This window comes from Humulus lupulus, chromosome 4 (assembly GCF_963169125.1).
Source record: "Humulus lupulus chromosome 4, drHumLupu1.1, whole genome shotgun sequence".
Taxonomy (NCBI): domain Eukaryota; kingdom Viridiplantae; phylum Streptophyta; class Magnoliopsida; order Rosales; family Cannabaceae; genus Humulus; species Humulus lupulus.
Window position 1 is genome coordinate 175,886,774 of NC_084796.1, and position 22,758 is coordinate 175,909,531.

The 22,758-nt window shown below is 42.2% G+C and overlaps 3 protein-coding genes across 4 annotated transcripts in view; 1 reads left to right on the forward strand and 2 right to left on the reverse strand.

Moving 5' to 3' along the window:
- Window positions 1-13,811, forward strand: part of LOC133832694 (uncharacterized) — a 45,240-nt gene extending 31,429 nt beyond the window's left edge. Inside the window, exons 3-4 of the mRNA XM_062263005.1 lie at window positions 1,909-5,158; window positions 13,737-13,811. Of these exons, the coding sequence (XP_062118989.1) occupies window positions 2,558-5,158; window positions 13,737-13,811 (2,676 nt within the window). The 5' untranslated portion in view covers window positions 1,909-2,557. The remainder of the gene's footprint in view (window positions 1-1,908; window positions 5,159-13,736) is intronic.
- A 988-nt stretch (window positions 13,812-14,799) lies between these two features.
- LOC133830989 (protein SLOW GREEN 1, chloroplastic-like) lies at window positions 14,800-17,789 on the reverse strand. 2 transcript variants are annotated; one of them, XM_062261136.1, is made up of 2 exons: window positions 16,606-17,789; window positions 14,800-15,195 (listed from the first exon to the last, which is right to left on the reverse strand). In XM_062261136.1, the coding sequence occupies exon 1, from the start codon at window positions 17,670-17,672 to the stop codon at window positions 16,665-16,667; it is 1,008 nt and encodes a 335-aa protein (XP_062117120.1). In that variant the 5' UTR covers window positions 17,673-17,789; the 3' UTR covers window positions 14,800-15,195; window positions 16,606-16,664. The 2 variants fall into 2 exon arrangements, with proteins under 2 accessions (XP_062117120.1, XP_062117119.1); XM_062261135.1 differs by having other exon boundaries at window positions 14,800-15,219.
- Window positions 17,790-21,156: 3,367 nt separating this feature from the next.
- On the reverse strand, window positions 21,157-21,810 carry LOC133832695 (secreted RxLR effector protein 161-like). The gene has a single exon (XM_062263006.1). It carries the CDS (start codon window positions 21,808-21,810, stop codon window positions 21,157-21,159), a length of 654 nt encoding a protein of 217 aa, XP_062118990.1.
- Window positions 21,811-22,758: the final 948 nt, after the last annotated feature.

Here is a 22,758-nt window from a genome sequence, read left to right on the forward strand (position 1 = left end):
TTTTGGCAGCACTTTCCTGGCTGACCCTCAGATTGACCAGCTCTTCGTGCAACGCCCCCAGAGTACTTTTTAGCGTCGCGTCATCCATTTCTTCCTCCTCAAATTCCAAATGTGGCTCATCCTCAGCCACGTTGGGAGGGGGAGGAGGAGGCGGGTTAGATGGTGCAGCGCCGGCCGCCTGTCCAGTTTTCCTGGTGGTTTTCGCCATTGGTTTTCTCAACGGTGATATATCAAGCTCTCAATGAAAGCACCAGAATGTTGACCCAAATTTTGGCCAACTGACATGGAGTCAAAATACGCTTGACGTGGAAGGATACGTTGAAATAAATGTAATGAAGAAAATAATAAGAACACCAGATTTTAGAGTGGTTCGGCCCCAGGATCTGGTAATAACCTACATTCACTTGGATTGTTATTGATATAAGATCAAAAGGAGTGATCAAAGAACTAGGGTTCAATGAGTTTCACCAACCTCTGAAGAACAAGACAATATCTCAAATAGAATCCCTCTAGTCTCAAATAATTCGAAAGCCAAAAGTCCATTCCTTGAGCTATCTTCCTCTATTTATAGGCTCAAGGGGGATTACATGAATTTGTTACAGATATTCTTTCCTAAATAATTGGATACTCAGGAGATTGTGAGAGTCAATTTTGGGATTTACAAAGATCTTTATAGAAACATCATGAAGCATGCGGAACCTGCGACCATACTAGTCGCAGGTAAGTTTCGGCTGCCTACTGCTTATAATTTGTCTTCTGGTCGATATCCTAGCAGAGTTCCTCCAAGTGTCAGCCACGTGTCCGGGAATCACTTGCCACGTCATCCATGCCAGTTTTTTGGATAACAAATGTTGATGCTCGATTCCCATTTTTATTGGTATGCATGTTTAGGGGTACTTGTTAGCCCCAAATTATTTTGGTGACTCTCAAGTTGACTTCTAGGGTTAACTTTGGTGTATTGTCAGCTACCTTGCAGGTTGATAGTATTATTGGCTATTATCTCTGTGAGTTGAATTGCCATTGTATTATTAGATTTGGTGAAAGTCATGAACGATTTGAATTAAATGCTCGAATTAGGTTTTGTAGAGGTGATCAATTAAGGGGCGTGATTAGATAAATCGGATTTAGGAAATTATGTTAAGAAGAACTTGTAAGAGTTTGATCAGAGTCCATGACCAGTCTTAACATGCTAAAGAGTACACATAGGTTATCGTTGTCCAGTTAGACGTGTGACCTAATTAGGTGTCTCTTTCTCTAGCCTCAAGATTAGTATACAAGGCTAACATTTTGTATGTTGGTTAGAGTGTTGATTCCTGAGGCTTTATACATAATATGTTATATAGAATAGCTAAATGCCCGTTAAGGGAGATTATAGTAATATGATAGTCACGAAATTATTATTAGTGGGGTAAGAAAGTAAAAGTTCTCAGTTAGGTTTATGTAAATAGGTGCTCAAGAGATTATCATAGACCATAGTGTTGGCACGGAATAACGTTTTGACCATTGCGGTCTTGAGGGTGTGGTATCACCATAATAACTAAAGTTGTCGCCACCCATCAGTGAAAGGTTATAGATGAACCCTAGTTGAGGGATTTTTTTTGTTTTTTTTTTGCGTTGTACTATGATATCAAATGAACATAAGACTATGCTATTTTCTTTCAGTAGCTAATACTTATGGCCACTACTTTGTCAGATGTATAATTGATTATTGGAGCATGACTATATAATGTTTGAATTAATGATGACAGAATGTGGACTCATGTAATTTTCCTATGTATGTTACGCTCATGGCTATGTTATCTTGTCATACATTATCAAGTCACGACATATGTATATATGCATACATGCATTGCATGGGATTTACTTACTAGGCGTTAGCTCATTATTTTGTTGTTTTCCCCTTTTTAGGTGTGGCTTTATGTTGTCCAAAAAATTAGCATTGGTGACGTGGCAAGTGATCCCTGGACACGTGGCTGACACCTGGAAACGTTCTGCTAGAGTATCGACCAGGAGACACATTAGAAGCAGTGCGAACTTGTCTTATCTGCGACCAGTCTGGTCGATAGCTCCGCATACAAGGCAACATTAATGGGAAGATCTTTGTGAATCCCGAATTTATCTCACACAATCTCCTGAGTATCCGATTATTCAGGAAAGAATATCTGTAACAATCTTTTGTAATCCCCCTTGAGCCTATAAATAGAAAGAGATAGCTCAAGGGAGGGGACTTTTGGCTTTTGAATCATTGGAGACTATAGTAATTCTCCGAGTAATATTGTATTGTTCTTCAGAGATCAGTGAAACTCATTGAACCCTAGTTCTTTGATCACTCATCTGATTTCGTTATCAATATCAACCTAAGTGGACGTAGGTCATTACCAGATCCTGGGGCCGAACCACTATAAAATATTGTGTCTTATATACTTTCGTCATTACGTTCTTCTCATTACTTTCATTCATATCAAGCATATTCTGACTCCGTGTCAGTTGGCCAAATCGTGGGTCAACATTCTGGTGCTTTCATTGAGAGCTTGATTTATCGTTGTTGAAAAAACTAATGGAGAAAGCTGGAAAGAAAACTGGACAGGCGGCCGCCGCTGCATCGTCAAACCCGCCACCTCCTCCTCCTCCTGCAAGCATGGCAGAGGATGAGCCACAACTGGACTTTGAGGAGGAGGAAATGGATGATGCAACGCTGAACAGTACCCTGGGCGCGTTGCAGGAAGAACTGGCTAGTCTGAGAGCCAGTCAGGAGACTGCCGCTGAAGTTATGGCGCGGCAGCAGCAGGAGATTAAACGGCAGCGCGCAGAATTGAGCGAAAGGCAGGCGGAGGTGGACCGCCGCCAGAGCGAAGCCATGGCAGCCCTCGAGGCAGCCTTGCTATTGGCTAGAAATCAGGCTGCACCTGCCTCGCAACCTGACCAACCTGTGAATGGGCCACCCCAGAGGGGTCCTAATCCAAGCCCACCGATCCAGCCTTCAATTCCGCAAAGGCCCGAGCAGCCTCAAATGCCCCATGACGAGGCACAGCCACCATCCCAAGCTGCTCGGGGTAATCCCCCGCAACAGAGGCAGAATAGGGCCGAGCATCAGCCTCGCAGCCCTAGACGCCGTAGGGATGATGGGCCGAACCTACCGAACAGAGGTCAGTACCCTCCTGGCAACAGGAGGGACTCAGAGTTAGGCTCTGCGGTCCGGGGCCTCCCACGGCACGATGATGCACGGGGACACCACGACCAGCGCAGGCCACCCTCTAACGCTCGGGACGGTTCAGCCAGGAACGGACATCGAGGGAACAGCCGATCTCACCATAGCCAGTCGAGGTTCAGAGATGGCCACGGATATAATGAGGCCGACTCAGGCAAAGGAAATGTCGGTGGGAGGAATGAAGAAAGAGGTAAAGGCAGGAGCCAGGTACCTCAAGATGACCAACCAAATAGACAGGATGCTGGGGGGCAGCCCAGACAAAATAATGCCTTCAACCGGCTCGGGGGTAGCGAGCAGCAGAGAAGAGAAGAGGACCTGAGAGATGTACTCAATGATCGCCGTGAGAGGCATGGAGAGAACGTCCCCCCGGCAACGGAGGCCACAGCGATTCCTGCCGCTGTACAGGCCCAGATAGACGCCCTCAACCAGGCAGTGCAACAGCTGGTCGGGGGAAGGACTTCTTACATCGACCACGATAGGAGGAAAGGCACTCCTTTCGTACAGAGGATAGATAACACCGAAACTCCCAGCAAATTCAAGATGCCCACGCTCCCAAACTTTAACGGATATGGAGACCCAGTCTCGCATGTCAATAAGTTTGAAATTCAAATGGACATTCAGAAAGTGTCCGAAGACGCTCGGTGCAGGATCTTCCCTGCAACACTTTCTGAAGCTGCGCAGGAGTGGTTCTTCAAATTCCCTCCCGCAAGCATTGTTTCCTGGGAAATGTTCGTACGGGAGTTCTACGGACAGTTCTATGCTGGTCGTGTACACCCAACCGAAGCAAACCAGCTAGTCGAAATTCGCCAGCAGGATGGGGAGTCAGTGAAAGACTACATCCAACGTTTTATGCGAGCAGCAGCTGGAGCGAAGACGGTCGGGAACGAAGGGAAGATGATGGCCATAACTACAGGAGTAAAACGACGTTCTCCCCTCTGGAAGAGTCTCCGAAAGGAAGGGGTGAGAACTACCCAAGAATTTTTGGACCGAGCTGATCGCTATATCAAGCTTGAAGAAGCCATTGTCGATGATGGAAAGCCCTCAGGCAAGGACAAGAAGGCTTCTGAACCCGCCAAGGCCGCCAATGGGCCCAAACCTAGTGGCAACGGAAAAAGCAACGAGAACGGCAACGGTAATGGCAAGAACGGTGGAAAATGGCCGTATAACGAGCCTTCCACCTCCGACAACAAACGAGCTAAGGGTAATCGTTATGAGCCTCGGTTCACTAACTACACTGCCCTCGTTGAGTCTCGGGGAGAGGTTTACCAGGCCACAAGTTCCAGTGTGCCTTACAAGAAACCTGGGCCCATTCGAAAGGACATTTCGAAAAGAGACACCACCAAGTTCTGTCGTTACCATAATGACTACGGACATGACACTAATGAATGCAGCCAGTTAAAAGACGAAATCGAATTCCTTATTAGACAAGGACACTTGAGAAGATACGTACGGGCCTCGGGAAATTCCCAACGAGAAGCTCTATGTGGCAACGAGCAGGCGTCCACGCGCCAATGCTCGCCACCATTACAGCCTGCCCCCGTGGCTGGAACACTCTTAACCATCTGTGGAGGCCCGCACCTCGCGGGAAATAGCGGAAAGGCCAGAGAACGATATGCTCGGACTCTGCGCCACGACCAGGACATCGAGATGATGACTGTGGAGAACCGTGCACCAAAAAAGGCTCGGTCAGAGGGAGGAGAGATAACCTTCTCCGACGACGACGCCCAACAGGTCAGGTTCCCACATTCCGATCCGCTGGTCGTAGACATCCAGATGGCCAATATGATGGTGAAGAGGGTACTGGTCGATACAGGAAGTTCAGTGAACATCCTGTACAAATCAACACTGGAACGCATGAAATTGTCCATGAAGGACTTGGAGCCCTGCAATCAAACGATATACGGCTTTTCTGGAGAAGGACTCGCCCCAGCCGGGTTGATCAAACTCCCAGTAACGACGGGTACAAACGATATACGGCTTTTCTGGAGAAGGACTCGCCCCAGCCGGGTTGATCAAACTCCCAGTAACGACGGGTACAGTGCCTGCAACAAGGACATTACTCGCCACTTTTGTAGTGGTCAATTGTCCTTCGGCGTACAACGCCGTTATTGGAAGGCCCATACTGGTTGATCTACGGGCCGTCATCTCTATGTGGCACCTAGCCATGAAGTTCCCGACAGACGCAGGGGTAGGACGCGTTTTGGGAAACCAAAGAGAAGCCAGGGAGTGCTACAACGCCTCGATCACAAAGGCGAAAAGTGGAACGCCGAAGAGCACTACCCCAAATAGATTGCAGATGGCAGTTGATACACAAGCCCAATCCGGTGATGAAGTCACCAAATAGGGTGTTTCCCAAAGTGAGGATGGAGATTTAGATCCTCGCTTTGGGGATTTTGAAGAAAATGTTGGACCCGTCGAGGACCTGGAGGAGGTCCAACTCGACAAAGAAGACCCAACCAAAGTCGTAAAGGTTGGGAGAAACTTAGAGCCTACCACGAAGCATGCACTAGTGGAATTCTTGCGAAAAAACCAGGAGGTTTTTGCCTGGTCTCATAAAGACATGGTTGGGATAGATCCCGCGGTAATCAGCCATGTCCTGAATATAGACAAAACCTTTCCACCTGTGCAACAGAAAAGAAGGCTGCTCGATAAAGATAGATCAAGGGCCTTAAAAGAAGAAGTCGAAAGACTAAAGGAGAATGGGTTCATATGGGTGGCATTTTATCCATCGTGGGTCTCTAATCCAGTGCTGGTTCCCAAGCCTAACGGCAAATGGCGAACCTGCGTGGATTTTACAGACCTCAATAAAGCCTGCCCAAAGGACTACTTCCCACTCCCGAGGATCGACCAACTGGTCGACGCTACTGCAGGACATGAGATCCTCTCATTCATGGATGCATATTCAGGCTACAACCAGATTAGCATGCATCCCCCTGATGAGGATCACACCAGCTTTCGGACTGATACGGGCTTGTATTGTTACAAAGTAATGCCCTTCGGACTGAAAAACGCGGGTGCGACTTACCAACGGCTAGTCAACCACATGTTCAAGGAGCAAATCGGTGTAAACATGGAGGTATATGTGGATGACATGCTGGTAAAGTCTAAGAAGGCAGAAGGGCATGTGAGGGATTTACAAGAGTGCTTTGATGTGTTAAACAAGTACCAAATGAAATTAAATCCCCTCAAGTGTTCCTTTGGAGTCGGATCAGGGAAGTTTTTAGGGTTTATCGTAAATTCAAGAGGAATAGAGGCCAACCCCGACAAGATAAAAGCCATGATCGACATGAAGTCGCCAGAAAGGATCAAAGATGTACAAAGTTTGACCGGGAGGATCGCAACCCTAAGTAGATTCATTTCGAAATCAACAGACAAGTGCGTCCCATTCTTCAATCTACTTAGGGGGAATAAGAAGTTTGAATGGACAGAAGACTGCGAACAAGCATTCCAAGCGTTGAAAGCTCATATGGCACAACCTCCCATCTTGTCGAAGCCGATCGAAGGAGAAACTTTGTTTATTTATCTGGCGACTACCGAAGTTGCTGCTAGCGTGGTACTTTTACGGGAGGAAGAAGGCATACAGAAAGCAGTCTACTATGTCAGCAAGAGGCTGATCAGTGCAGAATTACGATATCCGCCAATCGAAAGGTTAGCATATTGCCTAATTCTAGCCTCTAGGAAGTTACGTCCTTACTTCCAAGCCCATCCTATCACAGTTCTAACTGACCAGCCCCTTCAGCAAGTCCTCCAAAAACTTGAGGCGGCTGGGCGATTGTTAAAATGGGCAGTCGAACTAGGGCAGTTCGATATAACCTATTCACCGCGAGCAGTAGTAAAGGGACAAGTCTTGGCCGATCCTATTGCAGAGTTCACCGAGCTCCCATACAGCGAGCAGTGCGAACAGCCTGAAGCGCCTGTGCCTCAAGATAAAACTCCTTCGTGGAAGCTATTCATGGATGGCTCATCCAACGAATCCCACGCTGGAGCGGGAGTGATATTGATAACGCCGGAAGGGCATCGATTTCACTGCGCTATCAGGTTCGACTTCACTGCATCAAATAATGACGCGGAATACGAAGCACTCCTCGCTGGATTGAGAATGGCAAAGGATATGAGCATAAAGACGCTTGATATCTACAGTGATTCACAGCTGGTGGTGAATCAGGTTCTGGGAGAATACCAAGCGCGAGGCTTGAAAATGGTGGCTTACTTAAATAAAACAAAAGACTTGTTAGCCCAGTTCACAAAGTACACCCTCCAGCAAATCCCGCGAGATCAGAATTCAAACGCAAATGCCTTAGCCAAACTTGCAAGCGCAAAGGATGCTGACACTTTGAACATTGTGCCAGTAGAAAGACTGAGTAAGCCAAGCATACAAGCAGCTGAGTCCAGTATGGAGATTCGGATGGAGGATACATGGATGGCGCCTTACTTGGAGTATCTGACAAATGGTTCGCTGCCAACAGAAAGAAACAAAGCCAGAACTCTACAAAGACGAGCTGCTAGATACATACTGGTCGATGGTGTGATGTACCGAAGAGGATATTCGATGCCACTACTCAAGTGCGTTACACCAGAAAAGGCTAAGGAACTCATGAAAGAGGTGCATGAAGGCTTCTGCGGGGATCACGCTACTTCTGGGCAACAATGAACGAGGATTCCGTGGAATTTGTACGAAGGTGCGATAAGTGTCAAAGGTTCTCGAAGATTCCGCGAACGACTCCAAACGAATTGAAACAAATGCAGAGTCCATGGCCTTTTGCAGTATGGGGGATAGATTTGATTGGATCCCTACCTACAGGGAAAGGCGGAGTAAAATACGCAGTCATGGCAGTTGATTACTTCACCAAATGGGCCAAAGCTGAACCACTCGCTACCACCACAACCAAGAAAGTTCTCGACTTTGTCATCAAGAACATTGTCTGTCGATATGGTTTTCCCAGAAAGATAGTTTCAGACAATGGGACCCAATTTGACAACAATTTATTCACCGATTTCTGCGAAAGACATGGACTCATTAAAAGCTTTTCCTCAGTCGCACACCCCCAGGCGAATGGGCAAGTCGAAGCCGTAAACAAAACTCTTAAGGACACCTTGAAGAAAAGACTTGAGGAAGCTAAAGGAGCATGGCTAGAGCAGTTGCCTGAAGTCCTCTGGTCGTATAGAACGTCTCACCAAACTGAGACAGGACATACCCCATTTTCCTTAGCCTATGGATATGAGGCAATGTTGCCTGTCGAGTTAGATCCCCCCTCACATCGACGTCTAACATACGACCAGGATCAGAACAACCAGCTAATGATGGAGTCCCTAGACTCAATCGATGAGATACGAGAGAAATCTCAACTCTGAGTTGCTGCATACTAGCAAAGAGTCGCCCGGTACTTTAACTCCAAAGTTAAAGAAAGAAAATTCAACGTCGGAGATTTGGTGCTATGACGAGTTTTCTTAAATACCCGCGACCCTACTGTTGGAGTGCTCGAACCCAATTGGGAAGGACCTTACCAAATTGAAGAAGTCCTTCATCCAGGCACCTACAAACTTGCACGCTTAAATGGAGATCTCGTTCCCCACTATTAGAATGGAGAACACATGCGCAAGTATTATCAGTAAACAATCCTTTTTAAAGGACTGGCTTGTATTAAATTTCAATTTTTACAAGTTTTGCAAAGAGGGTTAGCCACGTTGTATGGCTAACTGCTCGTATATGTAAGGTTCTATTATAGAATCACTCGTAAAGACATGTTTAGTCCATTTTTAATACGAGATTATAAGGGACTGTGCGCAGCCAGTCATTCTTGCCAACCATTGTGAATTTACATTTACAAGTATTTGTTCATTACGTGTGTTGTTTTGCTGTATTACAAGTATCAATTTTCATACGGACAGGAATGTTCGAACAGGCCATGGTCAGGGCAAGTGACCAAGGACCTAAAGCTCCTCGATCACTTGGGGGGCATATAAGGCACATCGATAGCAAATCATACTCGCAAGGTATGTAAACACATGAACAAAATGAGTGAAAGCATGCTACAGTACTTAGAGTATTTTTCAAAATTTATGTTTTTTTAAATCATGCCAAACTACTATGCTAAGTTCGGTCATACGGACAAATGTTATAATAAATAAAGATATTATAGCATCAAGATTTAAGCCTTTACACCACAAGAATCGCTGCTTGGATGTAACTATTCAAGTAAAAGAAAAAAGATTTACTGCCCATGCAGCAAAGTTTAAAACAAAAATATATTGTCTGTACATCACGACCCGTGGGTCGTATAGCCAAAAAAAATAAGGGAAAAGTTTAAGAGGCATTTGGGGCTGGAGGGTCCTGAGCAGCATCCTGGTTGGTCGTGTCCTCAACAACTTCTTCTTCTTCTACAACAACAATGCTTGGAGAGGCGGGGGTCCTCGCTCTTGCCTCCTATTCGGCCAGTTGGGCAGTGCAGCGGGCCAACTCGGCAGTCCTGACTTCCTCCGAAAGATAGCTGAAGTCGGTACCCTGATTATGTTTCCAGAAGTTGTAGAAACATCGGAGCGTCGTCCTCTTGTACCTCTCCAGATTTTTGGAGTTGTCAAGCTCCAGCTGCTTCACTTTGCCTTCGAGAGTAGCAATGGCCTCATCCTTGGGCTTGAGCATCTCTTCCAGCCTTTTGATTTCGCGAAGATGGGTTACGCTGGAATCTCGATACTGCTGCCGCGACTTTATTGCAGCTTCAGCCTTTGACAGCTTAGTCACTGCAGCATCCCTCTCTCGAGCCATTGCCTCCAACTCTTTGGCATGCCTAGCCTCTGCAGCCGAAAGCTCCTCAGCTGCCTTCACCTGATGCCTCTCAGTGGCCTTCACCTTAGCATGCTCGATGGAAGCCTGGACACGGGTACGAGCAGTAATAGCAGACAGCAAGGCCTGTGAATAAAGGAAAAAGTTAGAGCCTGCCGTGAAGAATAAAAGACTAAGGCTTAAGAAGTGAAGAAGTACTCACACTGGAGATTTCATTCAGGGCCCTGTTCAGAACCTGGTCGGCCCCCATGCTTTCAGCCTCGACCATTGCATCTCTGACACGATCACCTTTACTGATGCGTTCAAGGCGATCCTTGGCTGATCGAAGGGCACGGCTCATGAGTTTGGTCCCGAGAGCTTCCTCACGAGTAATTTCCTCTCTGGCGGGCGTAGCCGGAGGATTTGGCGGGGCAAGAGGGGTCTGCTTCTCAGTAGGAGCTGGAGGATGGGCAGAAGTTTGCCCAGTTGGCGCGTCCTTGGGAAGGTCTTCTGTTCGACCCTTCTTGGCTGGAGGACCTCGGCTGGATTCACCAGTTCTCCTTTTGGACCTCCGGTGGAGTTGAGGAACTTCCTCCTCCTCCTCAGCCTGATACATGTCAAAAATGTTGGGAGTAGCCATGTCTGCATGCAAGTAAACACAGGAAAATGATAAGAAAAGAGGCAAATGAAAATTTATTATACAACAGAAAAGAGGTAACAAAGTGAATACCCGAGCTACAACTACTGGTCGCTACACTATTGACTCTATTAGTCATATACTCATTATCTGGCATGAAGAAGTCTGGCCCTAATTTTGGAGTATATGTAAAGTTTCCTTCCCCATCGAACAAATGACAGGGAATTGGCAAACCATTTAAAAGTAAAATAGTGTTGCCGTTCTCATCAGAGGACTCTCCCAAGTCCACAGCTGGCTCTTTGGCCTTTTGTTTCCCCTTGCCTTGGGGAGCAGAAGGCCTTTCTGCGGAAGGATTGCCCGTGGGCTCCCTAATAGTAATCCCCGTTGGCCTCCTCCGAGGAGGAGACACAGGAGGTTGCTGCTCGGGAACCCCCTCGGCAGTGGCTTCGTCCACCACGGACCCTCTAGTTTCATGGCGAGGAGCCAGGAGGCCAGACCGCCTCAAGTTTTCTTCAGTTACCAGGGTCTTGACGCTTTTTGCTGCGTCAGACATCCTGGCCAAGGTATTGGACCTCAACACCATGTCTGGTGTTGGGGTCGGACGTAACCATGGGCCTGAAAAACAGATTGCAGTTTGAGAAATATGAAAGGGAACACATCGACGAAAAGTATCGACCAGTCGAAGACAAGCACTTACCTCCTCGGGTGAAGGCCAGGTTGTTGCTGGTTATGTCCGGGGTAAGGAAGTACTCCTTATTATACTTCCCCACATTCGAGATATGCGTAGTGTCACTCAGGAATGTTCGGTTGGTTTCCTGGTGACAAAAATGGAAGAAACCCGTTCCGTGTTGTTGCGGGTTAGACTTAAGGTCAAAAAGATAGTTGACCTCATGGGGCGAAGGTTCTGGCCATTTCTTAAGTTTATACAGGATATAGAGTGCGGCCAGCATTCTATATTCGTTTGGAGTAATTTGGAAGGGGGCGACACCGAAATAATTGTCCACCCCCACAAAAAAGGGATGAAGAGGGAGATAAGCTCCCGCCTCAATATGATACCGAGACCAGGCGTTGTTTGCACCTCCGGGGAGGTTAGCCCTCTGGTCTTCGGCAGGACGTATAATGGAAACCCCTGTGAGAGGGAATTTCCTGAAGTAGTTAGCAACCATCCGAAGAGTCACTGATCTAGCCGGGGAAGTATACTACTCGACATCAGGCAAGTTCTGATGGCGAGGGCTGGCCCTAATTTGGATATTAGGGTCAGGAACAAGATTTTCTCGACCACTGGTCGAGGGAGCCCTTGCCTGCGAATCAGGCTGGGCAGGAGAATTTGGGTTGTTTTCAGACTCGGGCCTTTTCTTGCCTGAAGATTTGGAACGGGCCATTGGAGGAGAAGGATAAGGTCTGGAAGAGGATCGCGAAAAAGGGATCTCGTGGACACGGTCAGCTGGTTGTTCTTCTCCCTCGAGGCGAGAAGGTCGTCGTCAATAGGCCTTTCACCTCCCCACAAATCTGGCATTAAAGTCTGCATACAGAAGAATGGGGAGGTGAGGATAGACAACTTTTAAAAGCTTTTTAGAATAACGCTGGTCGAGTATAAAAATTAAGTTTTTATACAACAGCATTCTAACAAAAAGCTAAATTTTTCTACACAAACAGTTTGAAAAACAGATCAAAGGGTGAAAGTAAAAAGTTTTCTGGAAAAGCTTTTTCAACTCCCCTTAGGACGGGAAAAACTTGTTTTTTTCAACTAGCTTAAAGATCGAATTTTTACTTCGATTTTACGTCCTAAAAAGCATGATCCTGGATTCTAAACTAACTCGTAACTCTATTGTGCCTACAAAATATTCTGTCTACAAGCGTCTCAAACCAGAAACAGATAAAACTCAAACAGTACACATTTAGAAGCATGCACCACGAAAAATTAGAAGCGTGGGAATTCGAAAACTTACCAAGAAAAGTAATCGTGGAGATGGAAGAAGGGTCTTCGGAGATCAAGGAGCTCTCGAACGGGGTCCTGAAAGTACAGAGGGAACGGTCTTCGGGAACGATAAGAGCTCTGGATTTTAGGTTTTCTGGTGAAGACGATAGCGTGCGTAAAAAGAAAATAAAGATTTCGAATGTCTTATATAAATTTGTCTGTGGCATTAAAAAGATGTAATCATCAGTTTCCCTTTTTTTCAAAATATGGGGAAGCGGGATGACCGTCAAAATCTTTTCTGGGGAACCGAAAGGACATGATTAGACAGAAGTGGGTTACTTTTTTCAAGAACACACGAAGGGTTCTGACACGTCAGGCGGGGTTACCGAAGAGTCGTTCGTTCAAAAGTTTATTTACTGCTCGTAGTAAATAAACTTGGGGGGCAAATGTTGTCCAAAAAATTAGCATTGGTGACGTGGCAAGTGATCCCTGGACACGTGGCTGACACCTGGAAACGTTTTGCTAGAGTATCGACCAGGAGACACATTAGAAGCAGTGCGAACCTGTCTTACCTGCGACCAGTCTGGTCGATAGCTCCGCATACAAGGCAACATTAATGGGAAGATCTTTGTGAATCTCGAATTTATCTCACACAATCTCCTGAGTATCCGATTATTCAGGAAAGAATATCTGTAACAATCTTTTGTAATCCCCCTTGAGCCTATAAATAGCAAGAGATAGCTCAAGGGAGGGGACTTTTGGCTTTTGAATCATTGGAGACTATAGTAATTCTCCGAGTAATATTGTATTGTTCTTCAGAGATCAGTGAAACTCATTAAACCCTAGTTCTTTGATCACTCATCTGATTTCGTTATCAATATCAACCTAAGTGGACGTAGGTCATTACCAGATCCTGGGGCCGAACCACTATAAAATACTGTGTCTTATTTACTTTCGTCATTACGTTCTTCTCATTACTTTCATTCATATCAAGCATATTCTGACTCCGTGTCAGTTAGCCAAATCGTGGGTCAACACTTTAGCAATGACTTTTATGAATAGTATTTTAAAAAATCTTGTATTATTGTATATGTTTAGTTTAATTTGACTTTGTAAATAACCAAGTGTTATTAAAGTTCAAAAATTTTAAATTTTCGCATTTTTATAGACTTTGAGTTATGGTTTTAGTGTTAGATGCTTGTCATATTTGTAGGATTTGTCCTATGAGTGTGCGACAGACGTGTTCGACATAGCTGGTCATTACAAATACAATAGGGTAAAACGATAATTTATACCCGACTCAGTTATATATCATCTATAGAGAATTGAATGACAAATTATGATTGTAACAATGGATAATGTATTTACTTTAAGTGTAAAGCGTTTTATGAGTTCAAGAGTACAATTCCGAGTCTTTAGTGGAGTCACGAGAAATTAATAAGGTGGTGAAATTATTCGATAATAATTTTACAGTAATTTATTGGAGCTTGAATGCACAAGTCCATAGTCCCCACAATGCCTTTGATTAAATCATCTAAATAATCTCGATTAATTGATTTCATTATCAATTAGGATTGTCCAAATTGTTGTGTCTATTTTGGACAATTTTAATAAGATTGAGAAATTTAGAAGAAAAAAAAGCAAATTTTGAGCAAATTTATTAATTATGACAAATTAGTGTCAAATTGATAAATGGTATTAAATCAAATTTCAAATTATAATTAGTTAATTTGAATAAATAATTTGATTAGTAAATGTTTAAATCTAATTATAATTATAATTATTATATTTATATATTATAAATAAAGAGTTTTGTTTTTTATATAATTATAGAAAATAATAGTATTTGAATTTAAATGATTTTATGCTTTGAATTTAAAAATAAAAAAATCCCAAAGCTTGGCAAAATATCTAGCGAATTTTTAAGCTATTATTTTAATTAAAATAAATTAACCATAAAATATTGCTATAAATAAATACTTAACTCTATTGTCAAAAAAGTGTGATTAAGCAAAAATCTAGACTCAAAAGAAACTTATTGTGGCAGCCCATCACTACTCTCTTCTTCTCCTTAATTTTCTCATCTCATGTGTTGAGAATTGCACACCATAATCTAAAGGAAATTGTAGAAGATTGTGTTTGAAAATCAATTTTACTCTCTTGATATTACTATGCAATGAAAGGAAAAAAGATTAGAGAAAGTGAAGGAAGGGGTTTCAATTTCAGCGGTGTAAAAGTAAGATTCTTAAATGTTGATATTTGATTTACTACTAGTCTTGAGCAAATGAAGATTATGCATTGGCAATGTTCATACTTGGAAGTTGGTCCCTACAATCCAATCTCACTATGACTAGTGAAACCATGATAAGCTAGCTTTCTTCTCGACTAGCAAGATAAAGTCTGTCAACAGCTAAGCTAAAGTTGAATCAGGGAAAGAACACCAAAAGCAACCAGTATTACTTCAAGTGCATAGAATGTTCATATATGATGACATGTTATACTTGTCTGCATGGTGGACAGACATACACAACAGATTATTTTCCAGATATCAAGCCCAGCCGAACCCAACAATATCTAGGCATGAAGCTCAAACTCTAGCATATTGTTAGGTAGATCTCCATTAGGAATTGAGCACACACCTTAAGAGAAAGCTATCGACTGCACCACTCAACCTATCCAGTAGCAGAAATCAGGTCCTACATCATTAGTTGAGTTTAGCTCAATTATTCAGAAATATATCTCTAACTTATATTTAATTTGGTTCTCAATTTGATAAAAGGACAAGCAAACTTAGTCAGGGAGATTTACTGCCAGCAATTAAAGTTTACGGATGATGGCTTACCTTCCAAAATAAACAGGAAGCTACTCCCCCAATCTTGATCTTAACAATAAACCATTAACCTAACTTCACCTTTTTATATCTTTTTTTAAGTAAATCTAATTATCAAATGATATAAATTGTAATGGCTTCGATATTGTCAAGTAATATAAACCCTTCATAGAATATCTTTTCCAAGACAAATAAGTACTTAAGATAGGATTTTGGACTATACTTAATTGCACCAAAGAGCTAGTCAGACACCTCACAGAAACCACTAAGGATGCAAAACTTGAATCAAGTTCTGTCGCACTTAAAATCAGAAATATGTTATGAAGAAGACAAACACAAGGGTAACAAGATGGATTAGAGCTTCAAATGCATGCTGTTTCAGGTTTTCCAAAAAGTATAACTAAAAAATCAAAGAAAGAGATTGCGTCTACACTTAGTCTTGACTGTTAAGCAAAAGATTGCAGCAACATCACACAGCATATTACTACTGGCTTTCAAAATTGTCCTTCAAATTCAAACTATTAAGCAAAAAAGCACATCTTTGCCTTTTTGTCAACATCCATTATTTGTACCTTTCACACAAAATCCATCCATATACGCAAAACCACTCAGTATCAACAATTAAGCAAAAGAAAGCAAGCAGTAACCTTAATAATACAAACATCACTAGATTTCAGATTCACACTGTTAAGCTTAAAAAATATGTCTTTGCCTTTTGACAACAACCATTATTTCTATAACATCCACAAAGATACATTCTTGAGCGTAAAATCCACAAGCATGGCGAAACCACTCAGTCTCAACAATTAAGCAAAAGATAGCAGTTACCTTAATAATACAAACATCACTAAATTTCAGAATTGTCTTTCAGATTCATACTTTAAGCGGAAAAAAAAGTGTCTTTGCCTTTTGTCAACTTCCATTATTTCTATGACATCCCCAAAGTTACAGTATTAGGCATAAACTCCACCATATATGCGAAACTATTAGGAAATTAAATTTCTAAGGAAAAAGAAAAGTACACTCACGCAACAATGTAGATACCAAAAACGAATGCTATGTGGATACCATCTTATGTTTCAAATGTTGAGACCAAAACAGTGATTTCAACTCAACTTTAGACCTCACAGATTGATTCAAGATATACCAACCTATAATCTAAACACTACCAAAGGAGTCTTCGGTTTACCTACAATCTAAACAAAACTATTAACCAAAAACAGAAGGGAACGAAAGAAATGGGCAACCTCACCGGAATAACCAGCTAGTGAACATCTCAATAAAGAAGCAAAAATTCTAAGCCCATTTCTTTCAGCTCCTCGAACCCGCCGTCTCCCTCTCCACCTTCTGCGAAAAAAGCTTGGTTGCAAACATGTTATCATCAAAGTACTCTCTATAAGGATGCTCCTTGGGAATCAGCCTCCTGAACTTATCGAACTGTTTCTCAGCCTCATTTTTCTTCTTTAGCAGGGTATATATAATCCCTTGGCACAAATAGGGTCTGAAGTCCCTCGGCTCATCCTTGGCTAGTTCCTGGTAAAGCTTCAAAGCATCCGAGTAATTGGACTCCATCACTCTAATTTGAGCAATGAGGAGTTTAAAGTCCCTAACTTCGGATTTATTCCTCTGCTTCTCGCACATCTTCATTGCCTCCTCGACTCTCTTCGCCATAGCTTCCAAATTACTATCCTCAGACTGAGAAGCCGCCATTACCAGCCCATGATAAGCCTCGACGCGTAAGGGGTCTTTCTTCAAAATCTCCTCGAATTCATATTTGGCCAATTCAAGCTCACCCATGTAGCTATGGATGTTGGCTTTAAGCACAGGCCACTCGTTATCGTCCGGTTCGAGCTCAATGAGCCGGTCCAGCACTTGAACCGCTTCTTGAAGCTTATTCGCTTTGATCCTGACCTCCATAAGTGACCGAAGCGCTTCCATATCATCAGGGTTACGACTCAATTGCTCCTCAATGAGCTTCTCTTGGTCATCATTCGCAGCCTCCTCGGACGATTCTTCGACCGCCGAGGGTGCGGCAATCGGGGCAGCAGCGAAGGCGGGTTTGTAGTGGAACCGGACGAAAAAGAGAGCAGCAGCAACGACGGCGACGCAAGTGGTTTTGAGAATGGGGGAGGCGATGTATGCTAGGAGCGAGGGTTTATGGTTATGGGAAGAAGAGGAGGAGGCTTTAATGGAGAGGGAGTTGAAGGGAGGTGGGGATGAGGATGATATTCGGAAAGAAGAAATGGGCTTAGGGAATGATAGACGGTGGGGATTGAGGGAGAGGTGGAGAGGTTGTTGGAGCTTAGCAAGGGACTCCATTGTAGAGGGTTTTGATTTGGAGTATTGATGGAAGGTTGAAGAAGAAGAGTTTGAAAAACCCTTCACTCACTCGCGGAGTCAGAACCCAGGGAGGACCAGATTACGAGAAGAATATGCCGTTCAACCTGGGCCCCTTGGGACTCAGCCAACGCAATTCAGTCCAGTCCAGCCCTAAATAAATATTATAACTATGGCCCGATTCAGTCCAGCCCTAAATCACTATCGTCCAATTCAGTCCAGCCCAAGTCCAGTCCTCATTCATGGCCCATTTCTTGTTTGAACAGCGAGCGGATTGAACGGATTTTGGGCGGTTTGTGCTAAATACAACTCATAACTGCGGTTTTTTGTGGTCATATTTATGTGATTTTTTATTATGTTAATTTAAAAGTTTAAAATTATTAACTTATGATATTTAAAAAAAACAATAAATTATAGACTATAAATTTTAAATTTATACCATCTTTACTCATCAATCTCATCATGAATAATAATTTAATAAAAAAAATTATAATAATTAGTATAATAATTATCTAAATTATATAAATTACATATAATATTAAACTCATCAACCCATACATTAATAATTTTAAAATTTTGAGTTTTATTACGAAAAGTTTAACTAATATTTAAACATCAATACATCTATTTTTCCTAAACAAGTCTTTATATACAATGATTAAGTTACCACATTTAATCTCATGGCAACGAAATTTTTCATTAAAAAAAATTAAGTCTTTGGACCTATATTAATATATGTGTATAAATATAAAGAATACAATAATTCACATCTCAAAATCTAATATTTCCATTAAAAAAACTAAAAGGGTCACAAGCTTTATAATTTTCGATGAACTATTTATGTGTTGTATTTTAGGTTTAGATTATTATTAAAATTTATATATACAAAAAAAAACTAAGTAGCGGGTGCGGGTTGAACCCGCCTTATTTTATTGCAACTCATGCCTAACCTATCTTGTGGGTTTGGTTCAACCCAACTCAATTTTAACGGCTTTTTAATGGACAGTGTTGACTGCGTTTTTAGCCAACGACGTGAGAACGTCAATTACGACAAGCCTTTAAGAGAATATAAACGACAACAGACGATATAAACAAGAAAAGTAAATAACACAGGAGATTTTTATAGTGGTTCAGCCCCGATTGTCGGTAATAACCTAATCCACTTAGAGTTGTGATTTATAGTTCTATACTCAAGATCAGATGGACTGAGCCAACTGAGTTTCTTCAGTACAGATTGTGAAAATACAAGAGTTCTCTCAAATATCAGCACTTTCTCTCTCTAGAATACACAGACCCAATTTTCTCTCTCTAGAAAGAAGAAGCAGAAGAAGCCCATCTCTTATCCCATAAGCTCTCTATTTATAGGTCTGGGATCCTCAATTGATATCCCCTTTCGATAGGGATATTTTATTATTCATCTTATATTTATATTACAATAAATGTTTAAAATACAACTGATTCCTCAATTTGAGTGAGGAGTGAGAGATTCCCGGGTGCCTAGAGCAATTCTTGCTAGAGTCGTTCTGGGGACTTTGACGTAGTCTCACATGCATGTTGATTACTCCTTCAAGCTTTCCTTGGACCAAAGGTGGTATATGCATGGCTCTCCTCGGACCAAAGGTCATGCAAGCTTGGCTCCTCACCTTGGGTAGGTCCGAGGCAATTCTCTTCTTTCTCACCTCGGACAACTTTGAGCATACCTCCTCCATTCAAGGTCCCTTCAGACCTTGTGGTCCGAGGCATCCTCCTCTTGCCTTCTCCTTGGACCAAGGTGGTCCAAGGCATCCTCCTTGACATCTCACCTTGAACAAGCATGAGGCACTCCCCTTTAGCATCTCCCAACTATGTCCGTTCGAACATTGTGTAGGCTCTCCTTGGCAAAATCTAAGTCTCCATTCTTGGCTTGCATGGGACTCCTCCTCCTTAGCTACTTACCTTGGACACGTTCGAGCCAACACTTAGGAAACATTGGGAGGCTTACCTCAAACACACCCTTGGAGTCTCCTAGGACCACATCCTCCTTGGGGTCTCCTAGGACCACTTTCTCCTTGGGTCTCCTAAGACCACTTTCTTGAGTTCTCCTCGGACCTCATCCTTGGGTTCTCCTAGGATCACTCTCTTTAGCTCTCCTAGGATGCACTCCCCTTAGCCTCCTAGGATGCACTCCCCTTAGCCTCCTAGGACCAAGGTGCACTTGGCTTGGTTATGACATCTTTCAAGCAGTCCAAATTCTTCGTCAGTCTGCCGGGTCACTTTATCACAACTCTGAGGAGTCAATGTATTTATTGACTATTAACGTGTCTTTTACTGACCATGCACTGCTACTTGTCACATTTATTGCCACGTCCTTGATCTCCAATTTTTGGGTATAACACACTGATTTTGATGGGTTGGGTGGGTGGGGCGAATTAACAGTTTTTTTTTATGCACCCCTAATTTTTGGGCTATGATGTATAAATAAAGGGGAATTTTTATAAATATGGTTTTTTAATCTTTAATGTATATTAATATGGCATTACCATACACAAAACTTTAATAAACTTAACTTTTAAAAACCAATAACAAATATGGTAAAATTATGCGATTAACTTTCTTAAAAATGTTAGAATACTGTAATTTGAATTTAGCCTAATTAATTCATGAGAAATCTAACTATAGAATCAAATATTAGCGGAAGCGTACTGGAGTCCATTGAATCGTTTGTAAAAGGGTATGATCTTCCAATTTTGCATCAAAAACCTTTGAAGCCTTATTTTCCTGATGATGGGGATTCAGGAATCTGAAAAATACGATATGATGCAAAAATGGGGACCATTACCCGTTATATTACCAACTGCCAAAACAGTTAGTAATATTTATTAACTATTTCTAATTTGGCTCCTCATCAAATTAGAAATTGTCTAATTGGTATCCACATATTAAAATCATGACAATCATGCCCTTAAGTCATAAACTTTATTCCAAAATAGACCACATAAATTTGACTTATTTATTTGATGACCCAACACACATTTTATATATACAATTGTGATCCCAATAAATTTCTAACAATCTCCCACTGGGATACATATGTATATATATAAATGTGTTAACCTTATTGAGCTCATAACTTTGTCATCATAACCATAGGCATATGCAATCTCGTCCATTAACTATATCAACATAGGATCAAAGCGATTTTCGTTGTATCAATCACAACTAAACCCATCAATGGTCACATATACCGACACAGTTAAATGACATAGATCAATCATGATAATGTGGTATGAAAATTACATGCATGGTGATCTATTCATGTCAATTTTCAATTGGTCCTACTTTACTTTATAGAGATCAAAACTTTAGCTTAATGTACAAAATGAAATAAACTTAATAACATAAATTCTGATCAGAAAAATATCTAAATACACAAGTTTCATGAAACAAATAAAACACAAAGGATAATAAAAACAAACTCCCACTGAATCTAGATATCCTCATACTCTAAAACACCCATACGAGCAGTGTGCTCATGAAAGACCTTGGGTGGCAAACCCTTAGTAAGGGGGTCTGCAATCATGGAGTTTGTACCTAAGTGTTCTATACAAATCTGTCCACTCTGTACCCTTTCTTTTACAACAAGGAACTTGATGTCAATGTGTTTTGACTTTGTCGAGCTCCTGTTGTTGTTGGAATACAATACAGCTGACTTATTGTCACAATACAACTTAAGTGGTCTTTCAATTCCATCCACAATGCGCAGCCTAGTGACAAAGTTTCTCAGCCATATACCATGGTTGGATGCCTCATAACATGCAAAAAACTCTGCTGCCATGGTAGATGAAGCTATGAGTGTTTGTTTTGCACTCCTCCATGATATAGCTCCACCACCTAACAGATATATGTAGCCCGAAGTGGATCTCCTACTAGCTTGGCATCCTGCAAAGTCGGAGTCAGAATATCCAATGATCTCAAAGTGATCTGACCTCCTATATGTGAGCATGTAATCTCTTGTTCTCTTCAAATATCTCATAACCTTTTTGGCTGCTTTCCAGTGATCAATTCCTGGATTGCTTAAGTATCTGCCTAACACTCCAACAATGTACGCTATATCCGGACGCGTACAAACTTGAGCATACATTAGACTCCCAACAGCTGAAGCGTAGGGAATCTTTTGCATTTCTTGAATTTCAAGGCTTGCTTAAGACTAAATTTGTCTCCTTTAACGACAGGGGTATCACCTGGTCTACAATCTTGCATGCCAAACCTTTTTAGTACTTTATCGATATTAGCTCTTTTGTGATAATCCAAGAATACCCCGAGAATGATCTCGATGTATTTGAATTCCTAAAACAAAAGAGGCGTCACCAAGATCTTTCATCTCAAAATTTCTTGACAGAAATCTCTTGGTTTCGTGCAACATGCCTATATCGTTTGTGGCAAGCAGTATGTCATCAACATACAAAACCAGGAAAACATGTTTACTCCCACTGAACTTGTGATACACACAATCATCAGCAACATTCATCTCAAAACCAAACGAGAGAATCACTTGATGAAATTTGTGGTATCATTGACGGGAAGCTTATTTGAGCCCATAAATGGATTTGGTCAATTTGCAAACCATCGTCTTTGGGTCTCCCGACACAAAGTTTTCAGGCTGCATCATATATATTGTTTCATCAATGTTTCCATTGAGAAATGCTGTTTTCACATCCATTTGATGAAGCTCTAAATTATAATGTGCAACAAGTGCCATGATTGTCCTAAAAGAGTCCTTTGATGAAACTGGAGATGTAACGACCCAAATTCACTAATAAGGCTTAAGGGCCTTGATTAGTGTGCCAGGAGGGCATGATGGGAATTATGTGTGATTATTATGACTTGAGCATGTTATATGATTACTTGAGTACTTGAGATGCATGACTATGTGTGTTAGTGTGCATATAGGCCCAGATTAGGTTAGAAGGGCATAATCGTAATTTTAGCCATTATGGGCATAAATGCTTTGATATATGTGATAATTGTTGAGACCACATTATTATGTGGATATATCTGTAATCTGTGACTCGAGACGGTCCTAGTGAGC